The 14,996-nt window shown below is 44.0% G+C and overlaps 1 protein-coding gene across 1 annotated transcript; it reads right to left on the reverse strand.

Moving 5' to 3' along the window:
- Window positions 1-1,803: 1,803 nt before the first annotated feature.
- Window positions 1,804-11,724, reverse strand: LOC109507276 (sodium- and chloride-dependent GABA transporter 1-like). Its single transcript, XM_019856607.1, has 15 exons — window positions 11,184-11,724; window positions 9,788-10,175; window positions 9,540-9,671; window positions 9,175-9,275; window positions 8,904-9,013; window positions 8,534-8,666; window positions 5,566-5,700; window positions 5,365-5,468; window positions 4,984-5,108; window positions 4,742-4,854; window positions 3,956-4,087; window positions 3,772-3,874; window positions 3,437-3,537; window positions 3,153-3,320; window positions 1,804-3,079 (listed from the first exon to the last, which is right to left on the reverse strand). Exons 2-15 carry the CDS (start codon window positions 10,017-10,019, stop codon window positions 2,630-2,632), a joined length of 2,139 nt encoding a protein of 712 aa, XP_019712166.1. The 5' UTR covers window positions 10,020-10,175; window positions 11,184-11,724; the 3' UTR covers window positions 1,804-2,629.
- Between the last annotated feature and the right edge of the window lie 3,272 nt (window positions 11,725-14,996).

The following is a 14,996-nucleotide window of genomic DNA, read 5'->3' on the forward strand; positions in this document are numbered from 1 at the left end:
AATAAATCATACATCATCTGATGGTCTGGATTAGCTGCCATTAGGGGCTTTATTCGAACCCAGGTCAACTCAAAGTCAGCTTTCTTTCCATCCTCTCAGCTCACAGACGTATACACACACGATTTGCCACAAGCAACTGAGGGGACGTCTCATTCTTTGATCCATGGCGAGTCATTGTGGTGGTGTCAGCTGGTAGCATCTCTTTTATCGCACTGGAAACTAATGGGAACAGCGACTGCGACTGCAAGAAGTGGGGGAGAAGACTTAAACGCGTGCACGTACATACACACGTGCACATTAGCTCACACGGTGGGCGGGGGGTGGTGGGTGGCTGCGAGCTCAACCAGGGCCGGGGGGCAAGTGATGTTTTTCTTGTTGGCCTGGGACTCTCTGCTTGACTGCGGCATACATATTTCTCCTTTTGATAGTTATTTATTTATTTATTACTTTATTTATTCTTTGCCCATTACCTCATTTACCCCCATAGTTCAAGTTAAGCTTGATCCCATTTTCAAACAAAATGTCCTTGTTTCTACAAAAAAAAAAAAAAAGACCCATACACAAGGGATTTCATTTCCATTTAGCGGCATATTGTGCTTTTATTTTTCCCCACATTTCCTCAAATGTTGAGTAGAAATATTTTAAACATCACGCAATGGAACAATGGCCAATTATTTCAGGATTCAGCAGTTCGTCTGACTTCCTGACAACAGTGTTCATAAACCATGGGACTGCTACGTAGCACACATTGTCTTCATATTTTCTATAACTCTTTATTTTTTTCATTCTTTTTCTTTTTGTAGAACATAAACAATCGTGCTTTATCATTTGACACCATTTAAATACATATCATGTCTATATAATGATTTACATTAGGCAGTGAGACAGTTAAAAATATACAAAACAATAGTGTTTTACGAGACATAGTTTCTGTTTTTAAGATAATCATTGGCATCTTCATTGTCATTTCGTCCTTCCGTATATTTCTGTCAGATATGTGCTTTAGCTTCTGTGACCAAAATATTATTGCAGAAAACAGCAATTTTTTTTTTCAACATTTAGACATTAACTTCCAATGTATTACAGACATTCACAGTTACATGTTTACACGGTACGGATTTACGACAAAGTTCCAGAGAAAACTGTGGTAGAGTAACTTTATACAAATAAATGAAATTTCACAGGACATGAACTGTAGCCATTTCACATTTCCACTTTGTTGTTTAGCTTTTCACGGTCAACCTGTAACTTTCACACCTCCACACTTTTCTCGCAGTAGCTGCCGCAGAAGCTAACTAGCACTGTGCTAAGCACGCTATGGTAAACGTCTGGGCAAATTAAAGCTTTGTGCTTTTCACAAATGAAGCAAAGAGACAGCGGAAACAAGAAGAGAAACAGACCGCTTGCTTACTGGCCTGCGCTTAAACATCTACATATGTATTGCTGAATACATATATTTATCAAACTATAATTGATTGACACACGTACTGAAAAGTCATGACTCAAACACAGAGTTGGTCCAGGTTCTTGTGCTAGCATATGATGTGGTCCTTTTTTGTTGTTGTTGTTGTTGTCGTTATTCTTGCGCCAACTCATGGAAACAGTCCATGACTTGCTTAAAATTGATGTTTTGGCTTAAGGCCATCTGTTTTTGGTCAGGAATTTCAGACAATTTTCACTGATGTTCCTGAGGAAAGCATGCAAATCGTAAACAGCACTGACTGTCAGGATTAAGGGATAGTCTGCATTTGTAAATCACTTTCTCTAGCCCTGTGCTTTTTTTTTTACATTTTTTTTACTTATTTTTTTTTGTACCTCTTCATACCCTGTGCTTCTGCCAACCAGATGCTCAAATGGCATAGTTTTTGCATGTCTGCCTATTGATTTGGTCCTCCGTCACATCAACAACATAGAGTATAAAACCTCCTAAAAATAATTCTAAAAATGTTTCCATCACACAAAAGTTTTTTTTGGTTTTTTTTACTGAAAAAAGGAAGGGGAAAAATAACAGTCTCTCTCACACAAAACATGACTGGATTGCTCCAGCTGACTTCTAAACATGAACTTCTTATTGGCATTGTGCTTTCTCACGAGCTCCTCAACTTCGCTCTGGCCTTCAGTTTGCCGTGGAGAGTGCAACGTTTTGAAAAAGAGATAACCGTGTGAGATTTAGTAAACATCCACGATAAAATTGACACAGCCCTTGCTGTTGTCAGCGATGTCAATTTTGTTCACTACTTCATCTACTATATTCACACAGGTATTTACTCAATTCATGAAGATATTTAACATATTCCTAATCTAGATCTCTATTTATTTGTATTTTTTCTCACAGTATTACACAGTATGTTTATTTAATTTGATTTTTTTTTTTTTTTTTTTTTTTTTTTAATAGTCAGATTTATGGTTGTACCGGTGCACACTAACAGTCTTTGATATATTCGGAATGCAAATCAACAACAGGACATCGTTGGCTTGAACATGTAAGAAAATGTAATATGGTTGGAAAATCTATTGTATTTCGATCAGGTATTGCCCTCGGAGGTAGGTGAATCAATTAAAATCTTGGAAATAAGTCCTTTATAATGTTCTCTTTTGTCTACATGCTCCAAGAGGGTTTCTTTGTTGTCTACACGTTGGCCTCGGCAGTGGTCAGGTTAGAGGTCACGCTTGCTGGGTTCCGCGGGTTCACGGGCTCCGTTGGATTCGCTGGGTTCGGGGGAGGGATCGTTGGACTGACTGTTGTTGTCGGAGGGTTGGCCGGACTGGCCGTGGCCGTGGCCATGGCCGTGGCGGTTGTGGTGATGGTGGTCACGATGGTGGGACTCGTTGCTGGGCTCGCAGGGCTAGCGGCGGCAGCCGGAGGGTTAGCCGGCGGTGGAGCCGGGTTCGCAGGCGCTTCGGGGCTGGTTGCGTTGACGGGAGCCGGGTTGGCGGGGACTGGATTGGTCGGGCTGGAGGGGTTAGCTGGATTAGTGGGGCTGGGTATGTTGGCGGTGTTTGTTTCCAACTGCTGCTCAGGTCCGTTTTCCTGCGGTCGCCTGACAACTGCTGGAGGCTGAAGCATGATCCGAAGTCGCTGGCAGAGAAATGCGCAGGAGTTACCAACAGTTGTGCAAACTTTAGCCCAGCAAATTCCCAAATGCTCATACCTCTTTGTAGGTGCCCTTGAGGCCAAGGTACATATAAATCATGTAGCCCGGTATGAGGACCATTGAAGACAGTGCCATGAGCCAGCCCACTCCCTGACCCCAGCCTGGGAACACGTACTCTCCCATAGTGAGAGGAACCATTTGTACGGCGCTGAACAAGAACACCCCCTGTGGGAGACAGGAGTCACTTTATGCATCATGACACCGATGGCTCGTGGCGGCGGGTGGCTAATATTGATTTTTCACGTTTCATTTTTCACATCAAGTGTGCTGATCTCACGCACAGCGACAATGAGAGGGGTGAACACCACCCAGCACATCTTCCACCACACGCAAGGCTTGTAGCCGATCATCTCCTCGATGTTCTCATAGAACTTGTTCACACCTGCCAGACAAATAAAGGGAGGGTGAAAAATCCACTCCAATTTGCTGCAGGTTTGCCGTGCATGATGATGAGGGCGGCGAGGAGACGAATGAGCGCTCGCGACCTTGACGGTGAACAGCAGCGCTTCTGACTCGCCGAGTTCTCTCCCCTTTTCAAGTGTCCTCCAGCTTAGCATGTTGCCGAATGAATGAGCGAGCAATGCCCTGGTTTTAGTGACACGAGAGTGATACACACCGTAGCACCAGGATATGGAGATGCATTCAAAGAAGACCAAGAAGAGCAGACACATTCCGCTGGCGGAATAGTAGTCAAACAGTTTGAACACGTAAATCCCTCCCTGGTGGCAGAAAAATGGATTTGGGCCATGTCAGTATGATATCACGCAATAACAGTTTGGGGGAAAAGCTGCCTTCTGTACCTGCGTGATGTTTGAAAGGCCGATCACATAAGACACCAGGCAGACGACAGCGATGAAGATCTCTCGTCTGCCTCGGAGCGCTCTGGGAAATTCATCTACTAAAGCAGTAATGAAGCCCTCCACAGTGCAGAACTGAAGGACGAGAGCAGCAGGCACAGAGATAAATATGAAAGGCCATTACGTACCACCGTTAAATCTTGCTGTGTGTTTGCGCTTTATTGCTAATTGTGTTTTTTGGCTCTCTCTATTTATTAGCTACCATTCCAGGGCTCGTATTTAAATTGCAGCATGCATGTTCACAATTATGTTTTCTAAAACGGACTTATGTGGTGTTCTGGCTAAAGGAGGATGACAAATCACGATGACAAGTTCAGAGAACATAAAAGTGTCCAAAAATGCCGTCATCTTCTGAATGATCCACTTCTTGGGGTCCATATTTGGAAAAATTTAGAGATTTGCATAATCAACGATTCTATAACACCGATGGTCATCGGCCAACGTGCGGCTGCCTCAGCGCTTTATTTTGCCCGCATTTGAACTGTGACATCACAAAATGTGAAGCAAAAACAAAGTCGAGAAATTGCAGGCGGTGAACCCCGCAGGCACACAGAGGTGATAAAGTTGCATTGAAAAACCTTGACAGCTCGAGTCGAAACTGGGTTCTCACCGCGCACATGAAGCAAATTGCATTCTTATCATGCAGCAAGCGGCTGCTGCCGTGTGGTATGCAACTGCATTTGGCTATTTAGGTCAGCCCAGGAGCAGATCGGGAGTGAGCCCACTTACCTGGCTGTCTATCCCCAGCATGAGCAGCATGGAGAAGAACAGAATAGCCCACAGTGGAGACACAGGCAATTGGGTTACGGCCTCTGGGTAGGCCAGAAAAGCTAAGCCGGGACCTGGAGTGCAAATAGCAAAAATCACCTCCCGTCCAATCTCATGCAGAAAGTGACGATGAAAACTTTTAAATAGGAAAGCACCGTTGGTGGTGGAGTTTTCTCACGCGCGGACAGAAGAGTGGCGGTTACCTGAAGCCGCTACGTCTGCGATGTCCTTCTTGGTCACGTGTGCCATGAAGCCAACGATGGAGAAGATGACAAAGCCAGCAAACATGCTGGTGCATGAGTTGATGCAGCACACAATGATAGAGTCTCTAGGGAAAGCAAGTGGGGAAAATTCACGTTTTGCATGTGGACATAGCATATTACGTAGAGTGGAGGGCCGGTAACTTTGAAATCATCAAAACTGTTGCTGCTATGCTGCTTGGGGAACAAAAAAAAACAAAACAAAACAAAACAAGTGGCAGCCTTGTTTTATTTTCTCTCAGTGCGCAGACTAAGAACAACTGGTATTGTTCCTACACGCCAACGTCATCCCACACTTGTTCTTGACATTTGCCACTGTCTCACCTGTAAACATTATTATTGAATGGGTTGTAGCTTCCAAGAGCTATCAGTGAGCCCAGTCCCAATCCGTAAGAAAAAAAGATTTGGGTTGCGGCGTCCAGCCATACCTGACGGGAGGAGCAAAAATGTTGAGATGCAGCGGTCAGTGCTTTGTCTACTCACGCATGCGGGTGGGGATCTTTTTTTGGACGAGCTTGTCGTTACCTCCGATGCTTTGAGCTTTTCGAAATCTGGGGTGATGTAGAACAGAATTCCCTCTCTTGCCCCAGGCAGAGTCACTCCACGGATGAAGAGGATGAAGAGCATAAAGTAGGGATACGTCGCCGAGAAGTAAACCACCTGTTAAGTGGGAAGCACCAATCAGCGAGGCCTCCCCAGTGGATACCTTGCAAACTGGCCCCATCCAGATAGCATCATTTATATGGCGGCTCAAAATTTGGGATGGACAGTAGGAATGAATTGATTGTTAAAAATTCTGTAAATTGAGAGAAACTGATTATGACTAATGTTTGACACCTGGCAGAACATCTGTTGATTCAGTTTCACTTGGTTTTGGCCCATAGAAGAACACCACTGACACAGACGAAGTTGGTGTCGCCTGCATTTGGGAAGTGGGGAGGCAGAGGTGGCGTGCCTTACTCATCATTTTAAAAGTGAGGGTTTCTGGCACACGGTTCAGTAATAAGCCAACGATGTAACAGCCTCTTTCATTTAACTGCTAGTCTACTTGGTGGCCAAAGAACTAAATCACCAAGCTGGCGACAATGAACAGAAAAATTCAGCAAACAACATTCTTGTCAGCAAGCTTATTGGACACAAAATGACCGTCCAAATCCTCATTTTCAGTCTCGCAAAAATGAATAGTGGCTGAATTTCCTTTGCCCGGCATGAAAGCAGGCGTACAGTTGTGCCCATAGGTTTACATCGCTATTATATTCTGTGTTTTAAGCAAAACAAGACATTCGTGACCCTCAAGACTAAGGAAAACTAGCAAAAATGTTGCCTGTTTTCTGGTACGGTTTAATTCAAACCCTACCCCAGTTATTTCCAAAAACTTGGAAGGGCGCTCGATTGCATTTTAAAATTTGAAAGTGCCAAAGCCCACCGAATGTATATTTTTCATGACCAGAATAAATGTACATGAACATGGCGATTTAAAAAATGCACTCATGATAGGTCCATTTCATTTGTAAACACACTCTTTCATCAATCCACATAAATAATATGAAACAGATTGAAATACAGTATGAGCAAAAAAAATGTGAACATTAAATCAGCCTATTTACTCACTACACATATGCCAAAAGATGGATTTTATAAATTGCAATCACGTGCACCTTTGTGATTGCTACATAGGAAATATGCGCAAAGCACCAGTGAGTTTCAGTATTGTAGAATTACAATTTGAAAAAAAATGTGCAGCACACATATTTTGAGCAGAATTGGGGTTCGGTCAAGCACAGTCCTTCTCAAATAGTAGTGCAGGCCCCCCTGGGGTGTTTGGGCGGGGGGCACGCGCGACCTGGGCAAAATGCTTTTTTTGTTGTCATTGAACAGCCACTTGAGTAGGTGGCATTGGCACTCTCATTTTTGTTTTGTTTTTTTTATGATGGGGGGGTTGAAATTGGTGCATTTCAAATATTTTCTGTGACAAATTGAAAACATTAAATTTATTCTTTGTCATAACCTGATTGTTATTTGATTTTTGTTTTATTTAATATTAATAAATCTAATAATATAACCAAATAACACCAATAATAACAAAGGATACAATGTTATGCAGAGGTCTGCTCATGACCATTTTATAGACAAATTACTATTGATAGTCACGGTGGAGAGTTAAGGGGCCCAAAATGTTTTCTTTTTCCTAGGGGAGGTGTAACCGAAAATAATTCAGATGCACTCGTCGACCATAAAGTACTGCCGCTAGCAAGTAAGCTAACATACTATAAGTAGCAATACTCCTTTAACCCCCTCTCCAACTGAACTGCAAACAATACTCTTGTCATGGTTCATTCAAGGTCGCAAATGTTCGCCAAACGGTCACCAGATGTTCGCCAACAGTTTTACTTTTTTTTCTTGTTGCTCCAAGAAAAGTACAGGCGATGAGAATCCAACATTCGCACAACTTCGAAAACACTCGCAATTGTTCGCTTTTAGTATTGGCGTTAGGGCTCTTACACGACAGTTTTCCCATAAGCAAAAATGGCGAGCGGAAGCAGCCTCACAGATAACACTTTTTTTCCTTGCTCAACATTTTTTCAGTAGTCATCCATCTGATCTGCTCCGTGTGCGATTGATCGTTTGTGCAATGACTGCTCATTATGCATTCAAGGACGGCTTGGAAAAACATGTTACATTTTAAATACTATTAGAATTTTTGCTAAATGTTCGTGTGTGTGGGGATTGTCGGGGGTAGGTGTGGGTGGACAAATCCCCTCTTTTTCACACCTCACATGACACCCCTGACAAAAGCGTCAAGAAACTGAGCTACAAAGGCAGCAATGTCTCCGGGCAACAGTGGTCTTGACTCTACACGAAATGCCCACTTTCATGCCAGAGAGAGTTTCTGCCATCCCTTGGAAAGTAACCCTAAATCCGTTAATTCTTCCCCCGGTTAATTATGTGCTGTAAATGTACACTCCTGCTCTTAGTGTCTCTTGAAGACCAAACGGCCAGCCGGCCGGCAAAGCTGCTGAAGCCTCACTGAGCACATCTCCTCTTCTCCATGTGCACTCATGACAGCGTGCGAGCTATTTATTTGCCAAATGTGCAGAGGAAATATGATGTTTTGTGACCAAGTCTAATTTTATTTGCCATGGCCACGTGACAATGGCTACGCATGCCCGCGAGGGAAGCCGAAGCGCTTTGAGAGAAAGGGCACGACAAACCCAGATTGCGGCCAATGGCTGTTTGTTGCTCCGCCTATCATGGATCCACACGCACTGCTAATAGTGTCAGGAGGCTTTCGAATGACAGGAGCCACTGTAAGGCACACTTAGACTCAGAGCGCCACTATTTGCTGTCGCTGATGTTGAAATCCACATTGACAATGCCGACTGAATTGTAAATCCTGCATGAGGCTATATTAGACTGATGAATAATGCATTCCGGTCCCACATATCTCCTAATTGGAACTCATGCGAAAGCTCTTGATATGCAAATATCTTACCTTCCCTGTCCAGCTGACCCCTTTCCAGATGCAGAAGTAGACGAGGACCCATGCGATGGCCAGTGTGATTGCGAGTGGCACCCGAATCTGGCCCGGTTTTTCCAAGCCATCGGTCATTTCATGCACATTGCGCCTATAAATCAAAGCAAGTGACACTATGACTGTTAGATGGCCTTTGGTTTTTTTAAAATCAGGGGTGCCCAAATCCGGTCATCGAGAGCCACTATCCAGCCTGTTTTAGCTGACGCCCTCTTCCAACACAGCGGATGATGAGCTCATCAGGCCATCTCAAACTGGGAGCATAGGGGCTCTCGATTACCAGACCTGATCGAAGGGATTCATCGAGGGCAACACAAGGATGGTATCTTACTCCCAAAATTCCACCACTGCACTGGTGAGATTGGTGGTGTCTGCAATGGAGTAATTTGTATAGCACTTCTCTGTGTTCCATAGATTGTTGCATGAGCTCCATGGTAGTTCCTGGAATAAAACACACACACACACACACACACACACACACACACACACACACACACACACACACACACACACACACACACACACACAATTGTGCTTGTGATTCAAAAATGTGATCCTTTAACGAACGGTTGCTATCCTTTGTCTTTATTTTGTGTACTTACAGCGGTAAATGAGTTGTACAGGTAATAAATAGCCCAGGAAATGATTACAATGTAGTATATGTTAAGCCAGAAGGAAAGGACAGCAGCTGCAAGGCCCACACCTGTTTTACACACACACACACACACACACACACACACACACACACACACACACACACACACACACACACACACGCACGCACGCACGCACGCACGCACGCACGCGCACACACACGCACACACACACACACACACACACACACACACACACACAAAAACACACGAATATGCCATTTCAACTATCAGTGTGAGTTGATTTCTTATTTAGATCAATTGGACCATAAATATCTTATATCTTTGCATATGTATCGGGAAAGGAGCTCTACCTTTAAACATCGGAGCCAGTTTCCACACACCGAGCCCTCCGATTGAAGTGTATTGACCCAAGGAGCATTCCAGAAGGAACAAGGGCATCCCAGCAAATATGAGAGTCAAAAAATAGGGAATCAAGAAGGCCCCTAGATGGAGATGGAAAAGTGGATCAAGTCAGACATCAGCACAACATCACATCTTCATGTCAGTGGGAGTGAAATCAAGAGGCGGAAGTTTGGAGCGAAAGAAAAAGGTTGTTTACCTCCGCCGTTTTTGCCACAAAGATATGGAAACCTCCACACGTTGCCCAGTCCGATTGCATAACCCACACACGACAGGAGAAAATCAAATTTCCCTCCCCACGTTTCTCTGTCTGGCAACTCCTTTTTCTTATTTTCGGGCTTGACGTCCAGCGACTTGGGCTTGTCATTATTGGCGGCCACCTCGTTCAGTTCCGTCACTTGGCCATCCGTTTTGGTGCCGTTGGTCGCCATGTCTCTGGCTTTGGCACAGGCCCTGGCAGTCGGACGGGAGGCTTCAGCACCGGTCCACGTAGACAACAGCTTCGCGGTTTTCGCACCAAACCTTTGGAGCGAGCGTGCAGGGGAAAAGAAGCCCGCGTACACACGGAATCGTCAGTCGCCGTGAACCTGCAGGTATGGGAAATAGAGCAGTTGGTCCCATTTTTCAGGCGGCCCGAATCGGCTCATCATGAGGCAATACGCCGTGTGCACATTTTGCACCGCGTTCATTTACTCCGCGTTTGGCGCAAAAAACCTCATTAAAACCGAGTAGATCTGTTTTGTCTTGATACGAGCGTTTTAAACGTACATGAAATATCCAGGTATGAATTAGGATCTTTGGCAAGAAAATAGATTTATTTCGATCAGAATCGAACACTTAAAAAAAGTCACCTCGGACTCAACGCAGATTGCGCGTAAATGATCGGCAGTGAAAACCAAATTGTTTTCACAAGACAAACAAAGTCGGGCATTTAATTCGCCAAACGAATAAACCCATAAAAAAACCACCTACATGAAACAAAAATGAGGTGGAAAAAAAACTTGGACGAATCACTGCAAGGTCAAGACGTGCGGCAGCAAATCGCCTTTGAGCCTATGGGAATCATAAAGCAAGAGGTGACCTCCTATTACCACCTGCAGATTCTCCTGACGCTTCTTGCAAAAGTGTGCACGCAGAGAGGTCTCGCACCAGCTGTGAGACACAACACACCGTGGAGACAAAGGGATGTCCAATGCGTAAAAGCCTTACGCAAATGTCCAAGCCGTCCACCTCGTCTTAGTAGCAAAACACGCGCATTCATATGATCGCACATTGGACAAGATTATCTCCGCACATTTGCACTTAAAAGGACGTGACATTTCTGCTCATTTGTTCTTCTTTATTCTTTTTTTTTGGGGGGGGGGGGTGAATTTAGCGTGAAGGCGCACAGCACTCACACGCACGCGCGCACAAACACGCCCGCGCACACACAGGCACACACTAATAAACGCATTTCTTGTGCATTCGCCGCCTGCCGCAAAATCAAAACAATAAGAATCATGCATTGAGACATTTGTTGTTTGCAAACACGCGCGCGAGCACGAGCCAACACACATACGCGCGCACGCACCAGCACCTGGCGTGCATATACTCACAGTGGACGTGGCGTGAATGTGGAGGATGCGCAGCCTGCTCCGAATCTGCGTGGATACCTCCTCCTGTGGATGAAGTTGTAAACTCCCAATATGTCTTGGAACATCAATCGGTTTTACTTCCATTAAAAGCCTTAAAGGGACCATGCAGCGTCCAAGGGGTCCAAAGCGCAAGAGCTGTCCAGCCGGGGAGCGGTGCTGAAAAGACCAAGAGGAGGACGGAAAAGAAGAGAATGCAGAATAAAAAGAAGAGCTGGCGGAATCAACACGGGCAGCAGCCGCTTTGCCTTCTTACACGACTGTCTAACATCAACAAGCAGAGAATCAACTCCCATCACACACCCTCAATGTCATCTCAAAGTCGACCCCCCCTTCCTCCTAATCTTCATCTATAGGCTGCACTGACGTCAAACTTGCACCCTTTGTATTTTTCATATTGTTGTGCTCCTCAATCCAATCACAACATTTAACGTTCTTTTGAGCATTTTTCTTGACAACATGGTCAATAAATATGAAGACGTCCATATTACAAGGCTCCCTTCCTCATTGTAAAAGTGTTTGCTTTATTTCCCCTGATACTCATTTTACAATGAATGGCTCCTGCGCCCGTGCATGTGTCACAAAATATGCATGCAGCTCCCCTTCCAGCAGCAAGCTGAATTTTACAGATTAAAAAAAAAAAAAGGAGACTCATGGGGGCAATGCAAACCTCGATATTTGGACTGGGTGGCCAGTCGGCGGCTGTCTGCAAATTGAGATGAAGGCAGCCAGTCAATAAAAGGAGGGCACACAACAATGCCCTCCCAAAATGAGGTGATGATGAGGAATGAAGTCTTGGAAGGACATGTCTAAAATCTTGTAACATTTGGTTTTTCCACCCCAAAAGTGGATCATGCACAGCATTTAAAACGTGACTTAAATAATCAGAAAGTGTCATCTGCAGGGCTGCGTTGTGCATGCGTATCCCTCGTTTACTGCATTTTGTAATTTGCCTCCATCTTTGTAGTTTTGTTTCCTTCACACTTGTTGCCTGCATGCACGTCTTCACCAATTTCATGCCCCCCAAAAAAGCCCCATCCTTTAAAAAAAATACCCGATTTGAGTTTGACTGAGTTGCAAAGGTCTTGGCAGTAAGATGAAGAGTGTTTCCTGCATCACAAGCTGAGGGGAGCACCAGATGGTGAAAGCAATGAGGGGTGAACGAACCTACTAAATGATAGCACATGAAACGCAGCATTTAAAACCCCATCTGGGGTGGCCGGCGGCCCCGCCGCCCTGTGGTGTGAAACATGAGACATGTTTACACCTGCTGATGATGCGCATGGTCATGTCCAATAGGCTGGTGACATGTGACCTCCTCACCCTGCAGCCTATTTGTTTCCCTTTTCCACCATCCGCTCCTGCTCTCTACCAAGCTGGAAATGTTCATTTGGCTTTCCATGGGTACGCTGGATTTCAGCCTCATTAGGCCCCGATGACTTGTTCTGTTATGTTTTGGCTTTTTGGGAGCACACTTGTGTCGCCTCTTTCCTGGGCCACTGGCTGTAAAATCACTTTCATGTGCTGCGGGGCTTTCCAGTGTTGCAATTTACACACTCGACTATGTATGGAGCAGAATGAAAATGCAAGAGGCTTGCTTGAATTTCACATATATTTAAAAGGTCATTTTGTACTTCACAGAAGTACAAAAATAAAGTCTTCAATGGGATTAATCGGCATGAGGCTACAATTTCAGTTGTTCAGTTTTAGTAGTTGAATAAATACTAAGTTTTAAAACTCAATGAATGATTGTTTTATTCATTGTAATTCCAATATCAATCAAAATAACTGATTTTTTTTTTTCCAGTGGTGGGCTGGTGACTTATCCACGGTGCACCGGCCAAATCTCCCAGCTCAACCATGACCTTTGTGAGCAGCAAGCAGTACAGAAAATGCAGGAGACTGATGGATGTACCCTCACTGCAACTTTTCAGGTGGTACCTAAGAAGCTTTGTAACTTCATGTCAGATCCAATAGAAGAGCTGTAAGAAAACATTGGTTTTTACAATAATATTGCTCACATTTTAATAGACATATTCAGAGGCATTGAGTTTACATGCTCTGTATGCTGGTGGTAGTTTGTAGAGGTGAACAACTGTAGCGCACGATACGTTTCAAATGAGATTTTCCTCTTTCGTGGCGCTCGGTTAGATAACTATCACTCCGCTCCAGTGCAATTCTACATGACAAGCCAAATAATAACTCACTACTAGGTGACTATCTTGCAGGTAGTGTTAATAAAATGCTATTGTCTTTGTTAAATCAGCATTTGTTATGCATTTCCATTTATGCGGCTTTTGAGTATACAATTTTGAGGCCGGTCAGTGTAAGATCGTGTATGTTGTAAATGCCACACATTTCCCCAGAAAGAAATACAACACATGAAACAGCCCCAGTGCATATGTCGACCGGACCCTGGAAAAAAAAATTGAATTAGGATAGCCAAATTGACAATGAATATGACCCCCCCCACCAAAAAAAAAAAAAAAACAACAACAACAAACTACAAAAGAGAAGTAAAAGGGACAGCATGTCATCAACATTGGTGTACATTTAAATAATGGGAAATTGAACATTCAATTCAATCAGTTCAGTTGTTATTCTTATCACATTCCAAGTAATGCTATGGAAGCGTAATAACATTTTTCTTGAATTCATCTTCATTCATTTGATTCAAGCATGCATGAGGAGCCTGTGCAGCAATCGGAGGCCACAGATGAGCTAATTAGCATCATGATGTGCCATTGGTATGCTAATCAAAAGCTTATTCACATATTTTATTCATATTGTCAAGAGATTGTTTTCGTCCTGCTAAAAATGTGCGCACGTCTCTTAATTTTCCGTTATTTCTGTTATCGACATGGGAACAAGTAAATGTGGAACATTACTGTTCTCTTCGACTCTCGACAGTCACCTCGATCTGCTCAACAGCGTTAAGAAAGGTATTGAGACTAAAAATATGTCTAATGAAGTGATCCCACACAGAATGATGCCGTCCTTGTTGCCATCAGCCTCAAACCGCCTTTGCAACTGTGCACGAGCGTATAATAACACTGAAGTGGCCCACTTGCGTCTTCACAACACCCATTTTTCATCGGGGAAATGATGCATAGCTCACACTTGCATATGCTGAGAGGCGTCGTTGTGGCGTGCGTACGGCGTCCATGATTGGATGTGGCTCACAGTGTGATGTGCACATTGTATAGCATGCTCTTACGTGCCCGCTCTCCTTTGGCGGAGCGTTTGTTTAGCATGACCTAAATTGCTATGAAGTGAGTGTCCCAGCAGCTCCGTCTCGCCTTTTTCTTTGTAAGCCTGGTCTCGCGTTCTCTCTCATATACACACGCGCTCCACAATTTGCAAGCGTGCAAGTTTTTTGATAATAAACAGCTTTTGCCAGACACAGTTTGCAAATGTGGCAAAGTATGGTAGGATTCAACGAGGTCAGCTGTCCTCTGATATTTTAGAAATCTTGAGTGATTCACCTGCCAAATTAGTGGAGCATGCTCTGTTTGCTTCTTTGCACTCGTGGTTGTTTTATCAACTCTGATGTTACATCCTATTCTCATATGCAAAGGACATAAATCCTGCTGTTGAAAAAGCCAAGCGTCTTCCTCTGCTGGGATTTAACGTTTGCTGGTGAGTCCAAAGAATCGCATTTTGCACAAATCCAAAGACATAAGGAGCATCATATTTGAAAAGGCTTGGCATGAACACGTGTTGAGGAGCATTCACCTGCTCATTAATAAGCCCGATGCCACAACAAATAAAAAAGTA

The sequence above is a fragment of the Hippocampus comes genome, unplaced genomic scaffold, assembly GCF_001891065.2.
Source record: "Hippocampus comes isolate QL1 unplaced genomic scaffold, H_comes_QL1_v1.1 scaffold283, whole genome shotgun sequence".
NCBI classification, from domain to species: domain Eukaryota; kingdom Metazoa; phylum Chordata; class Actinopteri; order Syngnathiformes; family Syngnathidae; genus Hippocampus; species Hippocampus comes.